The 26,123-nt window shown below is 19.8% G+C and overlaps 1 protein-coding gene across 3 annotated transcripts in view; it reads right to left on the bottom strand.

Moving 5' to 3' along the window:
- The window catches only part of LOC122510762 (endoplasmic reticulum aminopeptidase 2-like), a 55,832-nt gene that overhangs the window by 13,116 nt on the left and 16,593 nt on the right, over positions 1-26,123 (bottom strand). Inside the window, exons 1-5 of one of the 3 annotated variants that reach the window (XM_043625642.1) lie at positions 23,020-23,627; positions 4,936-5,088; positions 1,943-2,028; positions 1,058-1,154; positions 856-938 (exon numbers count right to left, since the gene is read on the bottom strand). In XM_043625642.1, coding sequence (XP_043481577.1) covers positions 856-938; positions 1,058-1,154; positions 1,943-2,028; positions 4,936-5,088; positions 23,020-23,059 — 459 coding nt within the window. In that variant the 5' untranslated portion in view covers positions 23,060-23,627. Of the gene's footprint in view, positions 1-855; positions 939-1,057; positions 1,155-1,942; positions 2,029-4,935; positions 5,089-23,019; positions 23,628-26,123 lie in introns of those variants that run through there. The other 2 variants (XM_043625641.1, XM_043625639.1) reach the window with 2 other exon arrangements.

Below are 26,123 nucleotides of genomic sequence, written 5' to 3' on the forward strand. Positions count from 1 at the left end.
GAATTTTTTGAAGAATTTTACGTAAAATTTTGGAAAATAATTAATTTAAAAAAAAATTTTTTGTATTTAAATAATTTAATTCTTGTACAATTTTTTAATAAGAATTTAATTGAAAAAAAATATTAGTTAAAATTTCAGAAAATATTTCAAGAATTAAAAGAATTACAGCTCTAGTCTTTAGAAATAATTAAATTTCAAAAGGTTTTACATAGAAAGTGCTTTGAAATTTTAATTCTTGTTTGTATTTAAATATTAAAACAAAAATTAATAAAACTGGAAAATTTTTTTTTCAAAATTCTGAGAAAATAAGGTTTTTAAAAAATCGTAATTAGAGTTTTTTTTGCAAATAGTTGAATTCTCGAAAATAATTTTCAAAAATTGAAAAAATAGGAAATTTTCTCATAGTTCAGTAAAATAAATTTTCTATTTCAAAGAATTTTATTTTCTCACTTTAAAAACTATTTTTAAATAAATAAAATAATATTATTATATTTTTCGAAGAATTGTAAGTAAAAATTTTGGAAAATAATAAAATTTTACAAAAATATTATTTTTTTTTAAAAAGTATTACAATTTTTAAGTAATTCTATTCTAACATTCAAAAAAATAATAGACTTTTGGAAAAATTGCAGTTGTAATTTTTAGAAATAATTCAAAAGGTTTTACATTAAAATTATTTAAAATTCCAAAGTAAAAACAATAAGATTTTAAATATTTGTTTAAAAAAAATTAAATTTTAGAATAATTTAATGTAGAAATTTAAAAAAAAAATTAGCTTCTTGAAAAATTGTAATTAAAAAATTTTTTAAAGATAATTAAATTCCCGAAAATAATAAAAATATACTTAAAGCTTACCTTTTCATTTATTGTCAAATTTTTACTATGGAAGACGATAAAATTGGTCTCTTTATCCACGAAAAACTCAATCGTGACTTGCCCTGGTAAAAAAGAAAAATTGCCACGATTAGTACAAAAATTTATTATTAAAAATAATTTTTATCTATGTATTTATTTTTTTTCTCAATTTGATATTAAGTATTATTTCAGAAAATATTACCCTTGACTTCCAGCGTCGTAAGGTTTGGATGGATAGTGATGATGTATCTAGTTGGATGTGCAAATGAAGGTAATCTTACGTTATTCCATGGAAATACCTGAAAAATATTTTCCAATATTAAAAGAAAGTCAAAATTTCGATTTCTTATTTAAATTTATAATTATGATTGATTCTTCTAAATAAATTGATTTATCTGAATGAAATAATAAAAATAAATAAAATATTAAAATAAATTGAAAAATAAATTAAAACTGCATGAAAAAAGAATAATTCCGGGAAATTTTAAAAAAATATTGATTTTTCAGATATTAAATTGATTCTTCTGAATAAATTAATACTTCTAAATAAATTGATTCATATATTATAAATAAATAAATTCTACTAAAGTACGTTTTTTATTCAATTTTAATTTTAATAATAAAATCTAGCAAATAATTTATTTTTTTGCAATTCTTCTTTACTTTTCTTTTCAATAAATTGATACTTCTGAATAAATTGATCCATATAATATATGGAATATATCAATTTTATAAATTCTACTAAATGGATTCTTTTACTCTATTTCAATTTTTAATAATAAAATCTATCAAATAATTTATTTTCCTTAATTTCCTTCTTCGTCAACATTAAATAATTAATATTGCTGTTGAAAAATTAATTAGTTAATTAATACTGCACTAAGTCAAATCGAGAACAGAGGTAGAAAATTTAAAAAAAGGAGTTATTTATTTTTTTTTTTTTTTGCTAATTAACATAATTTGTTTGATTATACATTACAATAGCTGTCTCGCAAAGGGGCTTTTTAAATAATTAAAGGGAAATTTAATTAAGTTAGAATGTGAATATCAAAAATATGCATTTTTATAGTAAATTATATTAATTTACCTCTCCGTTCGTTGCAAGCAGTTCACCTCCTTCCTCGTCCTCGTTGATTTCCAGATTCGCTGGCTTTTCTCCAGCACAAGGGCAGTCTGCAAATATAATTATTTATTAATCAATATTTAATATATTCACCAACCTACATTTCACGTCAATGACACTTGATTTTAGTTTTTTTTTCTTTTTTCGAAAATTGAATACAAACAGTCTGCTCGAAAATGTCATTAACTCATAAAATGTTCTTGCCGTTTCATTCTAGAAATTTTTCTTTTTAATTTTTTCTTCAATTTTTCGATATTCATTTTTTGAAACAAATTATTTTTTACTAAAACTTTTATTAAAAAACAAAAACTATTGTCAAATAAATATTTAAATATTTTTTCATTGACGAATTTTTCCGAATTTAATAAATAAGGAACGACTTTTCTTCATTTTTTTAGTCATTTTCTACGAATTCAGATTTCGAGCGAAATAAATTAGAAAAAAAATTATTTAATTTTTATTTTGATACAAATAACTAAATAATATAGGTATTAAAATCACTAAATAGAGTTTATTTGATTATATGCAAATTAAAAAATTTTTTATTTTCAAATATAAATTTTAAAATAATTTCATAATCAAAAATTAAAAAATTTACTTTTTAAGAACAAAATTAATTATTATTGTTTATATTTTTAACATAATTCTTTGCATGAAATCAATTATTTTTATATAAATAATAGAATTTTTAGGAGGAATTAAATTATTTTTAAAAATAGTAAAATTTTTTGCAAAAATTCAATTTAACAAAATTTTAATAAAATTTCACGAAAAAATTCAATTATTTTCTAAAACTTTAATAAATCTTTTTAAACAATTCATTTATTTTTTTAAATAGTAAAATCTTTGCAAAAATTCAATTTAAAAAAAAAATTTTAATCTATTTCTAATAAATTCAATTATTTTCTAAAATTTTAATAAATTTTTTGGAAAAATTCAATTATTTTTATAAATAGTAAATTTCTTCGCAAGAATCAATTATTTTTATAAATATTAAATTTCTTCGCAAGAATTCAATTATTTTTATAAATAGTAAAATTCTTTGTAGGATTTCAATTATTTTCAAAACAATTTAATAATTGAATTCCTCAGCAGAATTCAAATATTTCCATAAAATTTAATTATTTCCTAAAATTTTAATAAATTCTTCAAAACAATTCAACTATTTTTATAAATTACTAAAATTCTTTGCAGAAATTTAATTATTTTTTATCCAATTTAAATAAAATTACACGAAAGAATTTAATTATTTTCAAAAATTTCCATAAAATTCAATTACAACAAGAATTTAAAATTCTCTAAAAATAATTTAATTATTCTCAAAATATTAAAAAAAAAAATTCTATATGAAAATTAAATTACTTTTAATGCAATTTTTAAATCTATTTGTCAAAAAAATTGAAAGAATTCAATTATTTTCAAAAAATAATAAAATTATTCTGATGAATTCAATTTTTTTGAATATGCTTAATTTTTATAAAATTCTTTACAGAAATTCAATTATTTTCGAAACAACTTTAATTGAATTTCTCGAAAGAATTGAATTATTTCCAAATATTTCTATAAAATTCTCCAAAACAATTCAATTTTTCGTAAAATTTTAATAATTTCTTCGATCATTTCAATTATTTTTATAAATAGTAAAATTCTTTGCAAAAATTCAATTCTTTTCGAAACAACTGTAATTGAATTTCTCGAAAGAATTGAATTATTTTCAAATATTTCTATAAAATTCTCCAAAACAATTCAATTTTTCTTAAAATTTTAATAAATTCTTCGACCATTTCAATTATTTTTATAATTAATAAAATTCTTTGCAGAAATTCAATTCTTTTCAAAACAATTTTTAATAGAATTCCTCAAAAGAATTTAATTATTTTCAAATATTTACATAAAATTAATTTATTTCCTAAAATTTTAATAAATTTTTTGGAACAATTCAATTTTTATAAATAGTAAAATTCTTCGCAAGAATTACATTTTTTTTATAAATAATAAAATTCTTTGCAGGAATTCAATTATTTTCAATACAATGTTAATAAAAATTTTCTTCATAAAATTCAATTGCTTTCAAAATTTGCATTTAAAATTATTAATGAAATTCTATTATTTTTAAAAAAATCAAAGAAATTCTTCAAAACAGTTTAATTAGAATTTTTTATAATTTCAATAAAATTCGTCTCAAGAATTCAATTATTTTCATAAATTATAAAATTCTTCGAAGAAATTGAATTATTCTCAAATTTTTTGATAACATTCTTACCAAGAATTTAATAATTTTCAAATATTAATTTTCAAATTGAAAATTATTTCAAAAGTTAGGAAACAAAGAAGCAATCAACAACTAACTTCAAACTCCGAACAGATTACCGGAATACAAAGATTATTTAATATAAAAGATAGAAGATAATTTCTATTTAAAATTATTATAAAAAAGGAAAATATAATTTCTTTGTGAAGTTATTATTAAAAAATAAAATAATAAGAACAAAAAAATTAAAAAAAAAAAATTTCTTTCTAAAATTACTATAAAAAAGTAAAATAATAAGAAGAAAAAAAATAAATAACAAAAAAAGAATTTATGAAATTAGGATTATAAAACAGTAAAATAATACCTAAAAAAATTAAAAACAAAAAAATAAATAGAAATAAATAGAAAAAAATAATAAAAAAATTGAATTTTTTTGTAAAACAAATGTAGAAAAGTAAAATAACAAAAACGAAAAAATTCTTAAAAATTCTTAAAAATAATAAATAAATAATAAATAAATAGATATTCGTATTGTATTAGTATTATCAAAAAAAAAATCCTCAAATGAAAAATGAAGAATATATAATACAGAGCGAGATATGAATATATAGGTAAAAAAATCTCCCTTTGAAATTATTCTCGGTTTTTTTTGTTGTGATTTTTGAAGCAAACTCGTTAGATGTATGTATAGAAAATTGAAAGTTACCATTCTGTGGTCCCGCGAATGCAATGATGAGTGATATGGCGAAGAGGATGCCGAAAACAACGGTGGCAATACAAAGTGCTTTCTTTTGTGAACAAACTGCGACTCCATTGTGTTCGTATATGCTGCGTTTGTGCAACCCTGTGTTACTGTCTCCTGGAAAATAAAAAAATCACTCATGAGGAAATGCTTTCGGTCCAGAAAGTGTGAAACGTTCCATTTTTTATTTTTGTTCTTGTCTTTCTTTTTGTGTTGAATTATTATTTTTTTAACAATACGTAGACATATATACATATAACTATAGCACACGAAATAAATGTGTTGAATTAAAAATAATAATTTACAAAAATAAGATAAATTTATTATCACTAATTTAATAAAAAAAAATAACAGAAATAAAATATAGGTATATATTTGCATCAAATAATTGGAATTCTTTGAATTGCATTGTTTTGAAGAAAATAAAACTTAATTGAATTTCCATATGATTTAAGATTTTTAAAAATTTTAATATTAAAATCTTTTTGAAATTCAACAATTCATAAGAATATTATTATAAAACATGAATGATTTATAATATCTTCATTCAAATATATATTAGAAAATAAAAAATTAAATAATAATTTCAAAAAAAAAAATTCAATTAAACTTTTTAAAAAAAAATTAATTTCACAGAATTGTTAGTAAAAAATAAAAAAAACTCATGTTTTCAAAGATTTTAATTTAAAACTTTTTCAAAATTCAATTAATTCTATAAAAATCCACGCTTTAATGCTTTTATTCAATTATTATCTAAATTTTTAACTGAAATTCATTTTTAAAACATTTTTTATTTGAAAATTCTACGAGAATTCAATTATTTAAATACAAGAATAAATATTTTATTGAATAATTAAATATTTTTTCAAAACTAAAAATTTTTAAGAATAATTCCACATTTCTATTACTTTATTTAAAACTGTATCAAAAGTAATTGAAATTCTGCGATGTGTTTCATTATTTTATAAAAATTATTGAATTCCTAAAAAGAATTTTATTATTTATGAAAATCATTGAACCCCGGCAAAAAATTTAATATTTACGATAATAATTGAATTATTTCGAAGGAATTTATAAAAAATTTGTAAATAATTAAATTTGTATTAAAAATAATAATTTTTCTTTAAAATAATTTTATTATCTATATGTGAAAAATTTGAATCACTGTAAAAAATTTTATTATTTATGAAAATAATTGAATTCCTAAGAAGAATTTTATTATCTATATGAAAAAATTGAATCCCTGTAAAAAATTTTATAATTTATGAAAATAAATGAATTCCTAAGAAGAATTTTATTTTTAATGAAAATAATTGAATAGTTGGAAAGAATTTTATTTCAAAAATAATTGAATTCCTAAGAAGAATTTTATTATTTATAAAAATAATTTAATTCTGGCGAAAAATGTTTAAATATTTGATTTCTTTCGACTAATTTTATGGCAAATTTCAATTTAAATAATTTAATTCCTGAGAAATTTTTATTATTCATCAAAACAATTGAATTACTTAAAAGATTTTTAAAAAAATTTTCTAAATAATTGAATTCTGTTTGGAAATCTTATGAAAATAGATATTAAAAATTTAATTCTTGGGGACGATTTGATTAGAATTTTTTTAAATAATTGAATTTCCCAAAAGAAATTTATTACTTTTAAAAATAATTGAATTCTTGTGATGCAAAATTGTTGTTTATGAAAATAATTGAATTTTGCAAAGAATTTTATTAAAATTTCTGAAAATAATTGAATTTCTAGAAAATTTTTTGTTATTTCGATTATTCGTAAATTCTTCAACTAAATAGATATTAGAAAATGAAAATTTCATATAATTTAAGAAAAATTCAATTAAACTTAATTTAGAAAAATTAATTCTACAGAATTTTTAATTAAAAGTATGAAAAATTCAAATTTTCAAATATTTTAATTTAACACCTTTTCAAAACTCAATTATTTCTAAAAATTCAACCATAATGCTTTCAATTTTCAATTATTATCTAAAATTTAAACTTAAATTCATTTTTAAATCAATTTCCATTAAAAAATTCTACGAGAATTTAATTATTTAAATGCATAAATAAATAATTTATTGAATAATTGAATGTTTCTCAAAATTGAATTCTTTCGACGAATTTTATTTCAATTTTTAAGAATAATTACATTTTTCGAGGAATTAGACTAAAATTTTATTGTATTAAAAATAATTAAAATTGTGCGATAAATTTTAATATTTATGAAAATAATTGAATCCCTGTAAAAATTTTTTATTATTTATGAGAATAATAGAATTCTTGAGAAGAAATTTTTAAAAAATTTGTAAATAATTGAACTCCTGTGAAATTTTTATTTTTTATGAAAATAATTAAATGCTTATGTGTAGAATTTTATCAAATTTTTTTTTAAATAATTAAATTCTCTTGGAAAATTTTATTAAAATAGTATAAAAATTCTCAGATTAAATCTTTGGTCCGTTTAATTAAGAAAATTTTGTCATCGAATCAAACTATGTAAAGTTTAAAAAAAAAGGAATATGTGTGGAACTTTCTTGTACGCATTATTATATGCACAAACAAGTATAAATAAATAAATATTGGAAATCATTGAATGGAGAAAAATTTTTGAAAATAATTGAAATTTTGTCAAGAATTTTATTAATATTTTTAAAAATAATTGAATTTCGAATAAGAATTTTATTATTTATAAAGATAATTGAAATTTGGACCAGAATTTAAAAAAATTTTAAGAATATAATTGAATTTTGTGATAAGAATTTTATTTCTTTTGAATATAATTGAATTTCTGCAATTATTTGTAACTTCTCCAAAATTCAATTTTTTTAGTGTCTCTAACTAAAATTCTTCTATAATTCCATTATTTTTAATAAATAATTAAATATACATTACAAAATTTAACTAATTTAACTAGAATTTGAAGCAAATAAAATTTAATTAACTCAAATTAAAAATTTTTCGATACAAGAAAATATTTTTTTGACAATAGACAGTTTATTTGATTTAAATAAATTGTTGTTTATTAGAATCAAATAAATTATTTTCCCCGTCTTTAACGTAGAAATATTCCTATACATTTTTATTTAAAACAAAAATGCTGTGTGTAAAAATTCTTTCTATCAAAAAAAGAGCCACATGCACTTATGTAATTGTCTTTAATTTGAAAAGTGGGATTATTATTATTTTTTTTTTTTTGAAAATGGAAGGAAAAAAGCAAATTGGTTTTAAGTTAATGATTATATACCGTTCCTGAGAAAGCAGGAAAGTGCATTGCTACATTACGCAAATTGTATACATGTCTGATTATACTGACGCAGTGGTATAGAAAAATAAGTGATAAAGGTCGGTTACGATCAGACCCAAGGGATACAAACACAGTAGAAGGTGAATGTGTAAATTAAAACGAGTATTGCTAATAAAAAAAATTACCGCCTACTTTGCACAATTTTCCAATTTAACAATTTTTATTTCAATTATTGTTATTATTTACAAAAAAATTAGTTCTTTTTATATTTTTTTTTATTAATATTAGTTTATAAAATTCTTATAAAGAATTCAATTATTTTCAAAAATAACAAAATTTTTCACAGAAATTCAATTCTTTTTAAACATTTGAATAAAATTTTTTGCAATAATTCAATTATTTTCATAAATAATAAAATTCTAAATTCATCGCAGAGTTTCAATTATTTTTGAAAATTTTAATAAAATTCGTTCGCAAGAATTTAATTATTTTCATAAATAATAAAATTCATCGCAGGATTTCAATTATTTAAAATACAATTTTACAGGAATTGATCAAAAAATGTAATTATTCTTAAAAATTTAATTTCAATTCTTCGAAAAAATCAATAATTAAAAAAAATGTTTTTTTTTAAATTCTATGAAGGAATTTAATTATTTACAAAAATATTAGAATTTTTCACAGGAATTCAATTATTTTCAAATAATTTAATAAAATTGTTCGAAACATATCAATTATTTTAAATACAATTTTAATTAAATTTTTCTTAAATAATTCAATTATTCTTTTAGATTTTAATAAAATTCCTTTCCAAGAATTCAATTATTTGCATAAATAATTCTTCGAAGGAATTAAATTATGTCGATAAATAACAAAATTATTCCCGACAATTCAATTATTTTGAGGAATTTTAATAAAATATCATTTCAAAATTCAATTATTTTCATAAATAACAATATTCATCACAAGAATTTAATTATTTTCAAAATTAATAAAATTCTTCTTAAAAATTCAATTATTTTTAAAAATTCTAATAAAATCGTTCAGAAGAATTCAATTATTTTCATAAATAATAAAATGCTTTTTAGGAATTCAATTATTTTTGAAATTTTTAATAAAATTCTTGACAAAATTTCAATTACTTTCATAAATAATAAAATTCATTGCAGAGGATTTCAATTATTTGTAATACAATTTTACTGGAATTGTTCAAAAAATATAATTATTCTTAAAAATTTAATTTCAATTTCTCGAAAAAAATGAATTATTTAAAAACATGATTTTTATAAATTCTTTGAAAGAATACAATTATTTACAAAAATATTAGAATTTTTCCTCGAATTTTTCACTGGAATTCAATTATTTTCAAATATTTTAATAAAATTGTTCGAAAGATCTCAAATATTTTAAATACAATTTTAATTTAAAGTTTTTAAAAATAGTTCAATTATTCTTTTAGATTTTAATAAAATTCCTTTCCAAGAATTCAATTATTTACATAAATAATTCTTCGAAAGAATTCAATTATATCGATAAATAACAAAATTAATCCCGAAAATTCAATTATTTTGAGTCAATTTAATAAAATTCTTTGCAAAATTCAATTATTTTCAAAAATAACAATATTCTTCACAAGAATTCAATTATTTAATTTTTAAAAGTAATAAATTTCTTTTTAAAAATTCAATTATTTAAAAAAATTGTAATAAAATCGTTCGCAAGAATTCAATTATTTTGGGGCATTTTAATAAAATTCTTTGCAAAATTCAATTATTTTTATAAATAACAATATTCATCTCAAGAATTCAATTATATTTTAAATTAATAAATTTCTTCTTGGAAATTCAATTATTTTAAAAAATTCTGATAAAATCGTTCGCAATAATTCAATTATTTTCATAAATAATAAAATACTTTTTAGGAATTCAATTATTTAAAAAAAAAATCAATAAAATACCACACAGACATTCAATTACTATCAAAAATTTTAATTGAATTCTTTGTAAAATTCAATTATTTTTAAAAACTTTTCGCAATTGAATGATTTTTAATATATCTACTATTTTCATAAAATTCCAAATAGAATTTAGTTATTTAAAAATTTTTTGTAAAAATCTTTGTAAGTAATTCAATTCTTCTCATGAATAATAAACATTTTTCACGAATTCAATTATTTAAATTAGAATTTGCATAATATTAGTCGAAAGAAATAAATTATTTAAACGCATTTTTTATTTATAAAATTCTTCGCAGGAATTAAATTATTTTTTATAAATATTTAAATTCTTTCATGAATAATAAAATTCGTTGCAGGAAATAAATCATTTTTATAAATATTTAAATTCTTTCATGAATAATAAAATTCGTTGCAGGAATTCAATTTATTAGCATCAGGATAAGAAAGAAGTAAATATTTTAGATGAAAATTAGGAAATAGTCAGGAAAATAAAAAATATGGAATGGAATTTTTGTCAGTTTTGTGAAGTTTCTAAAACGATTTTTTTTGGTCGTCAAATTTAATTTTTCAAAAGCTACTTTTTTACTACTTTTTTTAGTTTGAAAGCTACTTTTTAAAAATTAATTATCGAGTGCGAAGTCTGCATTTTTTTTCACATAGTGCGAAATTCATAATAAATTTCTCTATAATAGCAAAAGTCTTAATTTGAAACAACTATATAAAGATTTCGTTAATACGCAGCAGTTTCTCAAAGATGAAAGGAGGAAAAATAAAAATTGCCATTGAAAATATTCGGTGGGCAGACTATTAAATAAGTAGCGAGAAGGAATTTTTTTTACACACATGAAGAAAGCATGTGTTTGTGTATTTAAAAGAAAAGAAAAGAAAAGAAAGGCGAAAAAGGGGTTTTTTCACATAGTGTGGGAACGGGTCTCTTTTCACTCACGACGTGTGTATATACATGGGGCGCAAAGAAATTCTCTCATATGTAGTGGAGCAGCAGCTTTGGAATCCAGGTCAAGTGGCAGGGTGGATGTAAAATTTTTATGCGACTCGCATGTTACGAAGCGACTGATGATGACTTGACGAGAAGCGAAACAGGCACTTGATGTTGAAAAGAATTAAGTGCCACGCCGCACGTGTGCGGTGCTGATCACAATTTAGGACTGTGATTAAAAAACAAATGGGAAGGGAATCTTGTAATTATATAACCTATATACTATACTTTATTGTGAATATTTACGTAAATTTCTTGAAAAAAAAATTTTTGTTTCATAAAGTGAAAAAAAATTATTTGATTCAAATATAACCGCGACTATTTGTCTATTATCAAATAAATATTTACCTGAATTAAATAATTTTTCTTTCTATCAATTAAATCATAGTTTTTCTGTGGATATCAATAATTGAGACAATAAAACGAATCAAAAGTGTTCCGAAGCAACAAATTTTGATTCGTTTTTTGCCTCAATTTGATAATCGCTTCAAATACTGAAATTTTTTACAGGGATTCGAATTATTTTCATAAATAATAAAATTCTTCGTAGGAATTCCATTATTTCCATAAATAATAAAAATCTTTTTAGGAATTCAATTATTTTCATTAATAATAAAAATCACACAAGAATTCAATTAGTTACAAATTTTTTTTACATTTCTTCGCAATAATTCAATTATTTTCATAAATAATAAAAGTTCCACAGGAATTCAATTATTTACATATTTTGTTTATAAATTTCTTGGCAATAATTCAATTATTTTCATAAACAATAAAATTCTTTGTAGGAATTCAATTATTTTCAGAAATAATAAAAATCCCATATGTATGAATTCAATTCTATTTCAAAAATAATAAAATTCTTTTTAGGAATTCAATTATTGACATAAATAATACAATTCTTTTTAGGAATTCAATTATTTTTATAAATAATAAAAATCTCATAGGAATTCAATTATTTACAAATTTTTTATAAATTTCTTCGCAATAATTCAATTATTTTCATAAACAATAAAAGTTCCACAGGAATTCAATTATTTTCATATTTTTTTAAAAATTTCTTCGCAATAATTCAATTATTTTCATATTTTTTTATAAATTTCTTCGCAATAATTCAATTATTTTCATAAATAATAAAAGTTCCACAGGAATTCAATATTATTTACAAATTTTTTGTAAATTTCCTTGCAATAATTTCATTATTTTCATAAATAATAAAATTCTTTCTAGAAATTCAATTTTTTACATGTAAATAATAAAATTCTTTTTAGGAATTCAATTTTTTTTATTAATAATAAAACTCATTGCAGAATTTTAATTATTTTTAATTTTTAAAACATTTTTGATCGAATTCCTCCAAAAATGCAATTTATTATTTTTAAAAGTTTTATTCATAATTCGCCGAAGGAATTTGTTGATAGAATTTTCCACGAGAATTCAATTTTAAGAAACAGTCAATTATTCAATAAATTATTTATTTCTGTATTTAATTAATTGAATTTTCGTAGAATCTTCCTAATAAAAATTAATTAAAAATTAAGTTTATATAAAATTTTAGATAATTGAAAATTAAATCATTATATTGGCATGAATTTTTAGAAATAATTGAATTTTGAAAAGTTATTGTAATGGAATTTTTCGAGAATAATTGAATTTTTTAAAAGAATTTTTGTATAATTAAAAAAAAACTAATTCATTTGTTTCTAGAATTTTAATTAAAAATTAAACACGATTATTTACACCCAAATGTTAAAAATAATTTTCTAAAAATTTTAATGTTATTATTTTTTGTATGCATTTAAATTTTCGGAAATATGTAATTGAAAATAATTTTATTTTAATAAAAAATTAGTATGAAAATATTCTAAAAATTGCTTTTCTCAAAAATATTTTAATATAATTTTTAGAAGCTATTTATTTTTATTAATTAACATTTTAAAATTTACACTGGAAGATTTTCATTAAAATTTTTGAAAATTCAATTATTTTCAAAATTTTCCTTTTTAAATTTACACTTAAAGATTTTTTATTAAAATTTTTGAGAATTCAATTGTTTTCAACATTTGCAATTAAAATTCTTCAAAAGTTGATTTTTAAAAATTCTAATAATATACATGAAAAAACCAATTATTTTCAATTCAATCTTACAAAATTTCAATTATTCAAAATTTTTTTAATTGCGTATATTCCGAAAATTTAATTAGAAAAATTATTCAAAAACAATTTTTGAAAGATTTGTTTAGTGCTATTTTTCACACTATAAAAATCAAAATAAGTTGCATATTTCACTAAAAATGTGGTATCTTGTTGCAATATTTGAAAGAAAAGTTTAAAAATTTCTTATTTTTTGATGAAATATTTTTTATTCGAGTCAATTAAATTTGTCAATTAATTTGCTTCAAGTACTGAGATTATTGATTCAAATATACCATTTAATTTTAACTCAAATAAAAATTATTTGATTGAAGTAAATATTTAATTAAAAATAGTCAAGTAATTGGTTATTTTAATAAAATAGATTTTTCTTATTTTTATAAATAATAAAAATTTCACAGGAATTCAATTATTAAAATTTTTTTATAAATTTTTTTGAAATAATTCAATTATTTTCAAAAATAATAAAATTTTTTACAGGGATTCCATTATTTTCATAAATAATAAAAATCTTGTTAGAAATTCAATTATTTTCATTAAAAATAAAAATTGCACAGGAATTCAATTATTTACAACATTTTTTAGAAATTTCTTTGTAATATAATTCAATTATTTTCATAAATAATAAAATTTTTACAGAGATTCAATTATTGTCATAAATAATAAAATTACTTTTAGTATTTCATTTATTTTCATAAATAATAAAAATCCCACAGGAATTCAATTATTTACCAATTTTTTGTAAATTTCTTCGCAATAATTCAATTATTTTCATAAATAATGAAATTCTTTTTAGGAATTTTATTATTTTTATAAATCATAAGTAAAACTCGTCAAAGAATTTCAATTATTTTTAATTCAATTTTAATCGAATTCCTCGAAAAGTGTAATTATTCTAAAAAAATTTAATAAAATTCTTCGAAAGAATTTAATTGAATTCAATTATCCAATAAATTGTTTCTTTTTGTATTTAAATAATTAAATTCTCGTTAAGAATTTTCTAATAAAATTTAATTTGAAAATTAATTTCTGTTAAAATTTAAAATAATTGAATATTAAAAGCATTATATAAACATTGATTTAAACATAGAATTTAATTATTTTCATAAATAATACAATTTTTTTACAGAGATTCAATTATTTTCATGAATAATATGATTTTTACAGGGATTCAATTTTTTTCATATAGATAATAAAATTCTTTTTAGGAATTCAATTATTTTCATTAATAATAAAATTTTTTCAGAAATTCAATTATTGTTATAAATATTAAAATTACTTTTAGGAATTCAATTATTATCATTAATAATAATATTCTTCTTAGGAATTCAATTATTTCCATAAATTATAAAATTTTTACAGGAATTCAATTTTTTCATGTAGATAATAATATTCTTCTTAGGAATTCAATTATTTTCATAAATAATAAAATCTATTACAGGGATTCAATTTTTTCACATAGATAATAAAATTCTTCTTAGGAATTTCATTATTTTCTTAAATAATAAAACTCATCTTGATTATTACCGGAATTAAATATTTACTTGAATCAAATAATTTTTATTTGAGTCAATTAAATTTGTCAATTAATTTGCCTTAAAATTTTAAAATTATTTATTCAAATACCATGTAATTGACTGAAGTAAAAATTATGTGATTCAAGTAAATATTTAATTCCGGTAATAATCAAGTAATCGGTTTTATTGAATTAAAGAAATTTTGTTTTCAGTGTATTAATAATAATAATAATAATAATTTTACGATTTCAGAGTGCAATAATAGCAAGAAATAAATAATAATTTTTGCTCCTCGTGCGAATCAAAGCATTTTTTCCGTATATAAATATACCTGGGGGGTAAAAATTAGAAGCGCTTCCTCTGTTATTGATCTTGTCCACGTGCTTCTAAGGTATACATTCTCTAGTAGCCGGCCTAGAGCCCGGGTACCATAAGTGGGCCAGCTGGTCGAATCGTTTTTATTCAAAAGAGTAGGACACTGACATGCAAGGATGGGGAAAAAAGAAAAAAGAAAAAAATTGGAATGAGCAACGTCACGCACATCGCAACACATTTACCCACTACTGCGACTCTCTTTAACCCTTTTCTCATCGCAGTATTCCCTACTACTATACTCTACTCTACAAGGCAAATTATGTATATTTTCCGCTTTGTTGACATTCCACACTATATCTTATGCATTAATGCTTATTTCCTCCTACCAAATACATATAAGGAAATGGAAAATTCCCACAAAGTTTGTTTAGCATTAAAATTGCAATATTAAGAGACAAATTTTATTTCAACCAAATAGATTTTATTTCGCAGATAAATAAACGTATATATTTGTCTCAGAGCCTTATTTATTTGTTTTAAATAAAAATTTTATTCGACATAAATAATAAAAATTTGACAGGAATTCAAATTATTTACAAATATTTTATAAATTTCTTCGAAATAATTCAATTATTTTCATAAATAATGAAAGTTTCATAGGAATTCGATTATTTACATATTTTTTTATAAATTTCTTCACAATATTCCAACTATTTTCATAAATAACAAAAGTTCCACAGCAATTCGATTATTTTCATATTTTTTATAAATTTCTTCGCAATAATTCAATTATTTTCATAAATAATAAAATTCTTCTTAGAAAATCAATTTTTTTCATGTAAATAATAAAATTCTTTTTAGAACTTAAATTTTTTTTATTAATAATAAAACTCATCGCAGAATTTCAATTTTTTAAAATATATTTTCAATCGAATTCCTCCAAAAATGCAATTTATTATTTTTAAAAATTTTATTCAAATTCGCCGAAGGAATTTGTTGATAAAATTCTCCATGAGAATTCAATTTTAATAAACATTCAATTATTCAATAAATTATTTATTTCTGTATTTAAATAATTAAATTTTCGTAGAATCTTCTATAATAAAAATTAATTTAAAACTGAATTTTACATAAAATTTTAGGTAATTGAAAATTAAATCATTATATGTCATGAATTTTAGAAATAATTGAATTTTGAAAAGACATAAATTATTTTTAGAAATATAATAAATAGAATTCTTTGCAAAATTCAATTATTTTCATAAATAACAATATTCAATTATTTTTCAAAGTAGGTAATAAATTTTTTCTTGGAAATTCAATTATTTTTAAAAATTCTAATAACATCGTTCGCCAGAATTCAATTATTTTCATAAATAATAAAATAACTTTTAGGAATTCAATTATTTCCATAAATAATAAAATTCTTGTTAGAAATTCAATTATTATTATAAATAATAAAGTTCTTGTTAAGAATTCAAATATTTTTATAAATAATAACATTCTTGTTAGGAATTCAATTATTTTTATAAATAATACAAATTTCACAGGAACTTAATTATTTACTAATTTTTTATTAATTTCTTCGCAATAATTCAATTATTTTAATAAATAAAATTTTTTACAGGCATTCAATTATTTTCGAAAATAATCAATTTTAAGAAACATTCAATTATTCAATAAATTATTTATTTTTGCATTTAAATAATTGAATTATCGTAGATTTTTCTAATAAAAATTAATTTAAAAATGAATTTTAGATAATTGAAAAATAAATCATTATATGGCATGAATTCTTAGAAATAATTGAATTTGAAAAGATATAAACATTTATTTTTTTAATTCTATTTTTAATTCGGTTAAAACTAGTTGAATTCAATTATCTTGATTATTGACACAATTCTTTCTCGAAATTCAATAATTTTTAGGAATGTTAATAAAATTCTTTGCAACATTCAATTATTTTCATAAATAACAATTTTCATTACAAGAATTCAATTATTTTTAAATGTAATAAATTTTTTCTTGGAAATTCAATTATTTTAAAAAATTCTAATAAAATCGTTCCCAAGAATTCAATTATTTTCATAAATAATAAAATAACTTTTAGGAATTCAATTATTTCCATAACTAATAAAATTATTGTTAGAAATTCTATTATTTTCATAAATAATAAAAATTTCACAGGAATTCAATTATTTCCATAAATTATAAGATTTTTGTTCGAAATTCAATTATTTTTAAAAATGTAATAAAATTCTTGTTAGGAATTCAATTATTTTCATAAATAATACATTACTGAATTTCAATTATTATTATGCATTCAGTATATTTTTAATAGCATTTATTTTACATTAATGATACTAATTATATTTCAAATAATCTACATCTTATTATTTCAGATTATTTTACTAAAACACAATTTTCTATTAGGTATTATTGAATTGTACAATTTACCATTTATATAGCAAAGTTTTTACTGCTTTAAAATAATACCATTACGTAATGGATTAAGTTTATAATCCACATTCGAATGAATTTATAGATTATGGCCAGAGTATAGAGAGGCTAAATTTAATTTCCCGTAATGCAGGATATAAAAAAAAGTAATTTATTCTTTAAAAAAGTGCATAACATTAACAATCTTATAACTATTATGAGATACGCTGAAAAAACAATTTATTTGATTCAATTAATTCAAATTTGTTGAGAAAAATAATTAACTTGGTTCAACTAATTTTTGTTTGTAGGGTAGAGTGGGGTAAAAAAGCCACATTTTTACTTTTGATGCTGTAAAATCTGTACTTAAAATTTTTTTCTCAAATTTCCAATTGTTATTGAAAGTTTAGTTATTAAGCTTGAAAATTCTTGACGGAAATATTTTTTATCTCATGAAAGGACTAAGTTATAAGAGTTTTACGAAAGCACTGCAAGTGGCTTTTTTGCACCACCTGGTGGGGTGAAAAAGCCACCCTACGATTTTAGCAAAACATGTTATCAATTTAGGTATTTTTATAGTTTTCCTTTATTTATATGACAAATAGTCTTATTTGAAAAATATTTTAATAAATATGAAAGAGCAAGCAAAATTGAAAATTATATTAAGTTTACCTGTTTTCGATTTGCACTGCCAATTTTTCGTACCTTTTTTAGAAGTTCTCTTTAAGTTTCACCACAGATAACATATTTCGTTGCAACCGTTTATTCATTGTTTATTTTTTTAATGCACTTTGAACTACTTTTTCGTCGTGTTTAATTTATTTTATTAAATAAACACGAGAAATTTTGTAAAATAAGAAGGTTAGTTTAAATAGAAAACAAGTGAATTTCACAAAATATTCAATGGATTTTTTGCCCTGGCTTTTTTACACCCAAGACCAGTTATTAAAAAAGCAAAAATAAATTGTTAATTCAGTTCTATTTCCAAAAATTAACATTGTATACGTTTTCGGTATACTTTTCTCCTTATGTACAAACATTTACTTTTATTATTCGTTCACTTAATCAAATTGTAATATGTTTGAAAAGTTCACCAAAACGTTTTCAAAAAAGCAACAAAAAATTAAAATTACAATAAAAACAATATTAATCTAGGTACAACATTCAAACTAGATTCAAAAGTTGCGTATTACCTAATAGTATTTATATTCTAAACAGCTGATAAATCGGCTTAATAGTTTTTAAATAAAACTCAAATGGCTTTTTTACACCATGGCTTTTTCACCCCACTCTACCCTATCTAATAAATATATATTCGACTCAAGTGAATTAATTTTTTTTTTTTTTAAATTTCTGATTTAAGTAAAAATTTAAAATTTATTTGAATCGAATATTATTTTTCTTTTATGCAAATAAATTTTATATTTTAACAAAATAATTAATTATTCAAGGCAATTACATTTAAACAATTATACTCGTAATGAATAATTAAATACTTTGGTACAGGTAGCTTTTTAGTATTCTATAAAAAAAATATTTTATTCTTGCAAATAAATGGTCCAGTAAATATTTAGTTAGTTCAAAAAAATATTCAAGGTAAGCAAGTGAATCATTTAATTGTATCAAATTAATTAATCAAATTTTGATTTGATTTAAATAAATTTTTTTCAGTTCATTAGAATTATGACTGCATTTCAGCCAAGAGGATATGAATTTATCTTTTCAAATTGATATAATTTACATTGTAAACAAATTGATTTGATTCAAATATAACCGAATATTTGTCTATTATCAAATTAATATTTACTTGAATTAAATAATTTTTATTCACATCAATTAAATGGCATTAGCTTCAAATGCTGAAATTCCTAATTAAAAATTTAAATAATACAACTTAATTGACTTAAATACAAATTATTTACTTCAAGTAAATATTTATTTGATAATAAACAAAAGTAATCGTTTATTTGAATCAAATTCATTTTTTTCAGTGTAGTTTTAAGTTTAAAAATAGTTCATTTTTCAATAATTTCAGATTTTAAATGCTGTAAGCGGTTCTAGACTTTGTTTATTTCTGTGCACAATTGGCTCTTACAGAAATTCGAAGCCAGAAGAAAATTATCTGATTTTATACGACAAAATAAACATTAACACTTTCTAAATTTGAATTATTCAAAATGTTAACTATAATTTGAATTAGTGACGGACTTTTTGCTTTTGAGTTCGTAAAATTTTACTAATAAATTAGCAGAAATTCTACTATCGTTGACTATTTGTTGTTTATTTATGATTTTTTGCTTTTGACTAAATTTGACTCCAAAAAAAAAAAAATAAAAATAAACTTAAAAAAATCAAATTGCTACCAATTGTTAGCAAAAAATGGATATAATCATAATTTGATTCAAAATTTTTGATTATCATTTTGATACAATTGGGTATCAATTTGATATATTTTCAAAAAAATTGTGTAATAAATTAGTAGAAATTCTACTATTTTTGAATATTTTTTTGTTTATTTATGATTTTTTGCTTTTGATTAAACTTTTGACTAAATTTGACTACACTATCAAAATTGCAACAAATTGATAGCAAAAAATGGATCTAATCATAATTTTATCAAAAACTTTTGGTATCATTTTGATACAATTGGGTATCAATTTGATATTTTCAAGAAAATTGTGTAATAAATTAGTAGAAATTTCACTATTTTTGACTATTTGTTGTTTATTTATCATTTTTTATCTCCGACTAAACTTTTGACTAAATTTGACTAATAAATAGTAATTTCTATTATTTCTTTAGTAAAATTTACTAATTCAAAAACAAAAAATCAGTGACTAATTTAAATTAATGAACATTTTTAATTTTTACTAATTACTAAATCAGGGTTGCCACAGGTCAGGGAAGTCAGGGAATTCAGGAAAAAGTCAGGGAAAGTAAAATTGGTCAGGAAAGTCAGGGATTTTTAGTAAAAGTACTGGAAAAAATTGAATTTTAAAAATTAATGAAAAAACTCTGAATTTTGATGTTTTTTTTTGTTTGCCTCGTAAATTATGAAATTACCACGAATTTTAATACAAAACCTTAAAATTTTTCTATTTCAGACAATAATTTCTGTTTAAATAACTTAATTTTACAAGAACTATCATAAAATTATGACTTAGAAATTATTTAATGAATAATTTTTACAATTTTCATAAATACTAGATTGATAATAAAAGAATTTTAGTTAAAAATACTAAAAAAAAATTGAAGTTTGGAAAAGTTACAAATAATTCCAGAAATTCAATTATTTTCAAAAGTAATAAAATTTTTCGCAGAAATTCAATTATATTCAAAAATTAAAAAAAATTCTGGTCATTTCAATTATATCTTTAAAAATAATAAAATTCTTCTCCAAAATTCAATTATGTTAAAAAATTTTCTAAAAATTCTCGTCAAAAATTCTATTATCTTTATAAATAATAAAATTCTTTAATATTCAATTATTTTAAACAATTTTTTAAAAATTCTCATCAAGATTTCAATTATTGTAATAATGAATAAAATTGTTCTTCAAAATTCAATTATTTAACAAAAATTTGAATAAAATTCTTGTTAAATTTTCACAGGAATTCAATAATTTATAAAATATTTAATAAATTTCTTTAAAATAATTCAATTATTTTCATAAATAACAAAAAATTTCACATGAATTCAATATTTTAATATACAAAATTTCAGAAAATTTTTCGAAAAATATCAATTATTATTTAAAAAGATTTTTATAAAATTCGTCGCATGAATTCAATTATTTAAAAAAAAATTTAACAAAGTTGTTTTCAAGGATTCAATTATTTTTATAAATAATAAAATTCTTCACTGAAATTCAATTATTTTAGAAAAATTTTAATCAAATTTTTGGTAAAAGTTTTAATTATTTTCATAAATAATAAAACTTATCGCAGGATTTTAATTAATTTTTGATACAATATTTTAATCAAATATTCCTCGATAAATGTAATTATTCTTAAAAATTTCATTGAAATTTGTCAAAATAATTTAATTATTTAGAAATTTGTTGATAAAATTCTTTATGAGAATTCAATTTTAACAAACATTCAGTTATTTAATAAATTGTTTATTTTTTAATTTAAATAATTGAATTTTTCTAGAATTTTCTAACAAAAATTGATTTAAAAATGAATTACCGATAGTAATCGATTTACTATTTATGAAAATAATTGAATTCTTGCGAAGGATTTTATTAGGATTTTTGTAAATAATTTATTTTTTTTGGAAAAATTTGATGGTAATTTAAATTATTACAAAACATGAAGAAGGCGATAACTTCGAGTCGAAGACTCGGAGTGATCGCCTTCTTTATGTTTTGTAATAATATTCTTATAAATTGTTGAATTTCAAAAAAGTTTGAATTTGAATGTGTTAAAGAATTTCAATTCCTACGGAAAAATAATAATGATTAAATAGTTATTTAAAAAAGAAATTATTCATGTTTTTGAATAATTTTACAATAATTAATGAAATTTGTAAATAAATGTAATAGAACATTTTTTTGAGTTTCTAATAATTTTTAGAGTGAATCAGAATATTTTTTAGGTTATTCAGAGAAAAAGTGAGAATTTTGTCTCGAAATCAGGGAAAAGTCAGGGAAAAATAAAATTAAATATTTGTGCGGCAACCCTGTAAATTCTTTAGAAAGTTACCTACACTAAAAAGATTTATTTGATTCAAATAAACAATAATTACTTATTCTAAATAAAAATTTATAATAAATAAATGAGACTTGAAATAAAAACTATTTATAATTTATAGTACAACAAATATTTAATTGTATCAAATAATTTTTATCTAATCCAATTAAATTCTATTTGCTTCAAGTAAATATTTATTCGATAATATAGACAATAGTAATTGCTTATTGGAATCAAATTTAAATGTTTCCTAGTGTACTGTAAATATACTTCAGGACACACACCTATATGGAGGTTAACAAAATAATTATAATAAGTAATAACAACAATAATAATAATAATAATAATAATAATAATAATAATAATAATAATAATAATAATAATAATAATAATAATAATAATAATAATAATAATAATAGTAATAATAATAATAATACAGTAATCAAAAATATGAAAATAAAAAATGGAATTAATTCGAAAGTCAATTCAAAAAACAACAGAAAAAAAACAGCAAAAACATACGATATTAATTAAGCACGAGGGCAAATATTTTTCCAAACTAGAAAATTCGATTCGAACAGAGAGAAATATTTCCTGCACGCACGATTATTGAAATGAAATAAAATATAAAAAACAAATATGTCGTCCCAAGGGAAAAAGGAAAAACAGAACAGTACCAAAAAAAGAAAGAAAAAAAGGAAAAATTGAATTCGGATTAATACCTGTTAGAAAGGCGACATCATCGACATCCTGTTCGCTCATTGCGAAGCGATTAGGTGGCGGTCTTCGATAGACGAATCCCTTTACCTCGCCGTCTGTCGAGGCATACGAGATCTTAATAAGGGGCTCTCTCTGTTCAGCCAGAATTCGCGATATTTAGGGGAACGCGAAGCAACAAACAGCAAAAAATATCAAATTTCCAAAATTCCCTTTTTATTTTTTTCTCTCAACCTGCCTTCATACACGAGGACGGAGCAATGCGTGCGTGAATAAAAATCCGCCACTTCTCTCGATGCGAACGAAATATTAACTAAATATATATATTTATATGTGTATATATATATATATATATACCTATATACAGTGGCACTTTTTCCGAAATCACGACTAATAAAATTTTTCCAAGAATACTATATAATATATGTGTGAGAAATCAAAAAAAAGAGCCGACACTTATTATTATTTGTAATATTGTTTAACAATAACTTGATGAGGCCGCGCGCCACGACGCGTCTTTGTATTTTATTGGCATTTCGGATAGCGTGGGTTATACCCGTGATGTCAGGCAGAAATGGCGACGCATCCAAAGCTCGTAAAGCCCCAATTCTCGGGGGTTGATTTTCCTCCACTATTCCTTTAACCACCCCCGCCAGAGCGTGTACCAACTCGCGAGAGTAGCATGGCGCCATCTTCTCGTGCAAAGGGGCATTTCATTTTTATCCACACACGAGTTTTAACAAATCAATGCACCATCATCTTCTCATGATAACTCCTTATTACTATTATATATATATGTATACTATGCCTCACAATAAAAGAAATTTCGAAAAAAAAATTCCCACCCCTAATATTTTTTTTTCCCCTTCAATCGTTGATCATAAATGTTGTGACTTTTTAAGGGTTGCCACAAAAATTTTATTTTGATTTTCCCTGCGATTTAGAAAAAAAAAAAATTCCACCCTGATATTTTTTTTTCCCTTCAATCGTTGATCATAAATGTTGTGACTTTTCAAGAGGGTTGCCACAAAAATTTAATTTTGTTTTTCCCTGCTAATTTTCCCTGATTTGGGGACAAAATTTTGACTTTAGACCCTATAAAAGAATATTTTGATTCACTCTAAAAATAATTAGATAAAAAAAAAATATTCTATTTGGATTCATTGACGAAATTCATTGATTGGAAAATTATTCGAAAACATCAAGAACTTCTTTTTTAAAAAAATATTTAATCATTTTATTACTTTTTCATAGGAATTAAGATTTTCAAAAAATTAAAATTTAAACCTTTTTTAAATTCAATTATTTCTATAGAAATTCACGCTATAATGCTTTTATTCAATTATTATCTAAATTTTTATCTGAAATTAATTTTTAAAGCATTTTTTGTTTTAAAATTCTACGAGAATTCAATTATTTAAATACAAAAATAAATAATTTATTGAATAATTGAATGTTTCTTAAAAATGATTTCTTTTGACGAATTTTAATAAAAATTTTTAGAATAATAATTACATTTTTCGATAAGGAATAATTAGATTAAAATTGTATATTAAAAATAATTAAAACTGTTCGATGAATTTTAATATTTATGAGAATAATAGAATTCTTGCGAAGTAATTAATAAACATTTTGTAAATAATTGAATTCCTGTAAAATTTTTATTATTTATGAAAATAATACAATTCCTGTGAAATTTTTATTATTTATAAAAATAATTGAATTCCTATGAAATTTTTATTATTTATGAAAGTAATTGAATTCCTAACAAGAATTTTATTATTTATGGAAATAACTGAATTCCTAAAAAGAATTTTATTATTTATGGAAATAATTGAATTCCTAAAAGTAATTTTATTATTTACGGAAATAATTGAATTCCTGTGAAATTTTCATTATTTATGAAAATAATTAAATTCCTAACAATAATTTTATTATTTATGAAAATAATTGAATTTCTAACAAGAATTTTATTATTTATGGATATAATTGAATTCCTAAAAGTAATATATGAAAATAATTGAATTCCTGTGAAATTTTATTATTTATGAAAATAATTGAATTCCTAACAAGAATTTTATTATTCATGGAAATAATTGAATTCCTAAAAGTAATTTTATTATTTACGGAAATAATTGAATTTCTAAAAGTAATATTATTATTTATGACAATAGTTGAATCCCTGAAAAAATTGTATTATTTATGAAAATAATTGAATTCCTAACAAAACTTTTATTATTTATGAAAATAATTGAATTTCTAACAAGAATTTTATTGTTTATGTAAATAATTGAATTCTTTGGAACGATTTTACCAGAATTTTTTAAAATATTTGTATTCCTAACAAGAATTTTATTATTTATGAAAATAATTGAATTCCTAACAAGAATTTTATTATTCATGGATATAATTGAATTCCTAAAAGTAATTTTATTATTTATTGAAATAATTGAATTCTTGGGAACGATTTTACTAGAACTTTTTAAAATAATTGAATTTCCAAGAAATAATTTATTACTTTTAAAAATAATTGAATTCTTTTGATGAATATTAATAATTACGAAAATAATTGAATTTTGCAAAGAATTTTATTAACATTCCTAAAAATAATTGAATTACTAGAAAAATTTTTTTTATTAATCAAGATAATTGAATTCAACTAGTTTTAACCGAATTGAAAATAGATTTAAAAAAAAACAAATGTTGATACCTTTTCAAAATTCAATTATTTCTAAAATTCATGCCATGTAATGATTTAATTTTCAATTATCTAAAATTCATTTTTAAATTATTTTTTATATAAAAATTCTACGATAATTCAATTATTTAAATACAAAAATAAATAATTTATTGAATAATTAAATGTTTCTTAAAATTGATTTCTTTCGACGAATTTTAATAAAATTTTTAAGAATAATAATAAATTACATTTTTCGATAAAGAAAATTAGATTAAAATTGTATTAAAAATAATTAAAACTGTTCGATGAATTTTAATATATTATAAAGATAATTGAATTCTTAAAATCAATTTTAATATTTAAGAAAATAATTAAATCCGTTTAAAAAATTTTTATTATTTATGAGAATAATAGAACTCTTGAGAAGAA

Source organism: Leptopilina heterotoma, unplaced genomic scaffold, assembly GCF_015476425.1.
Source record: "Leptopilina heterotoma isolate Lh14 unplaced genomic scaffold, ASM1547642v1 Lhet_73, whole genome shotgun sequence".
Taxonomy (NCBI): domain Eukaryota; kingdom Metazoa; phylum Arthropoda; class Insecta; order Hymenoptera; family Figitidae; genus Leptopilina; species Leptopilina heterotoma.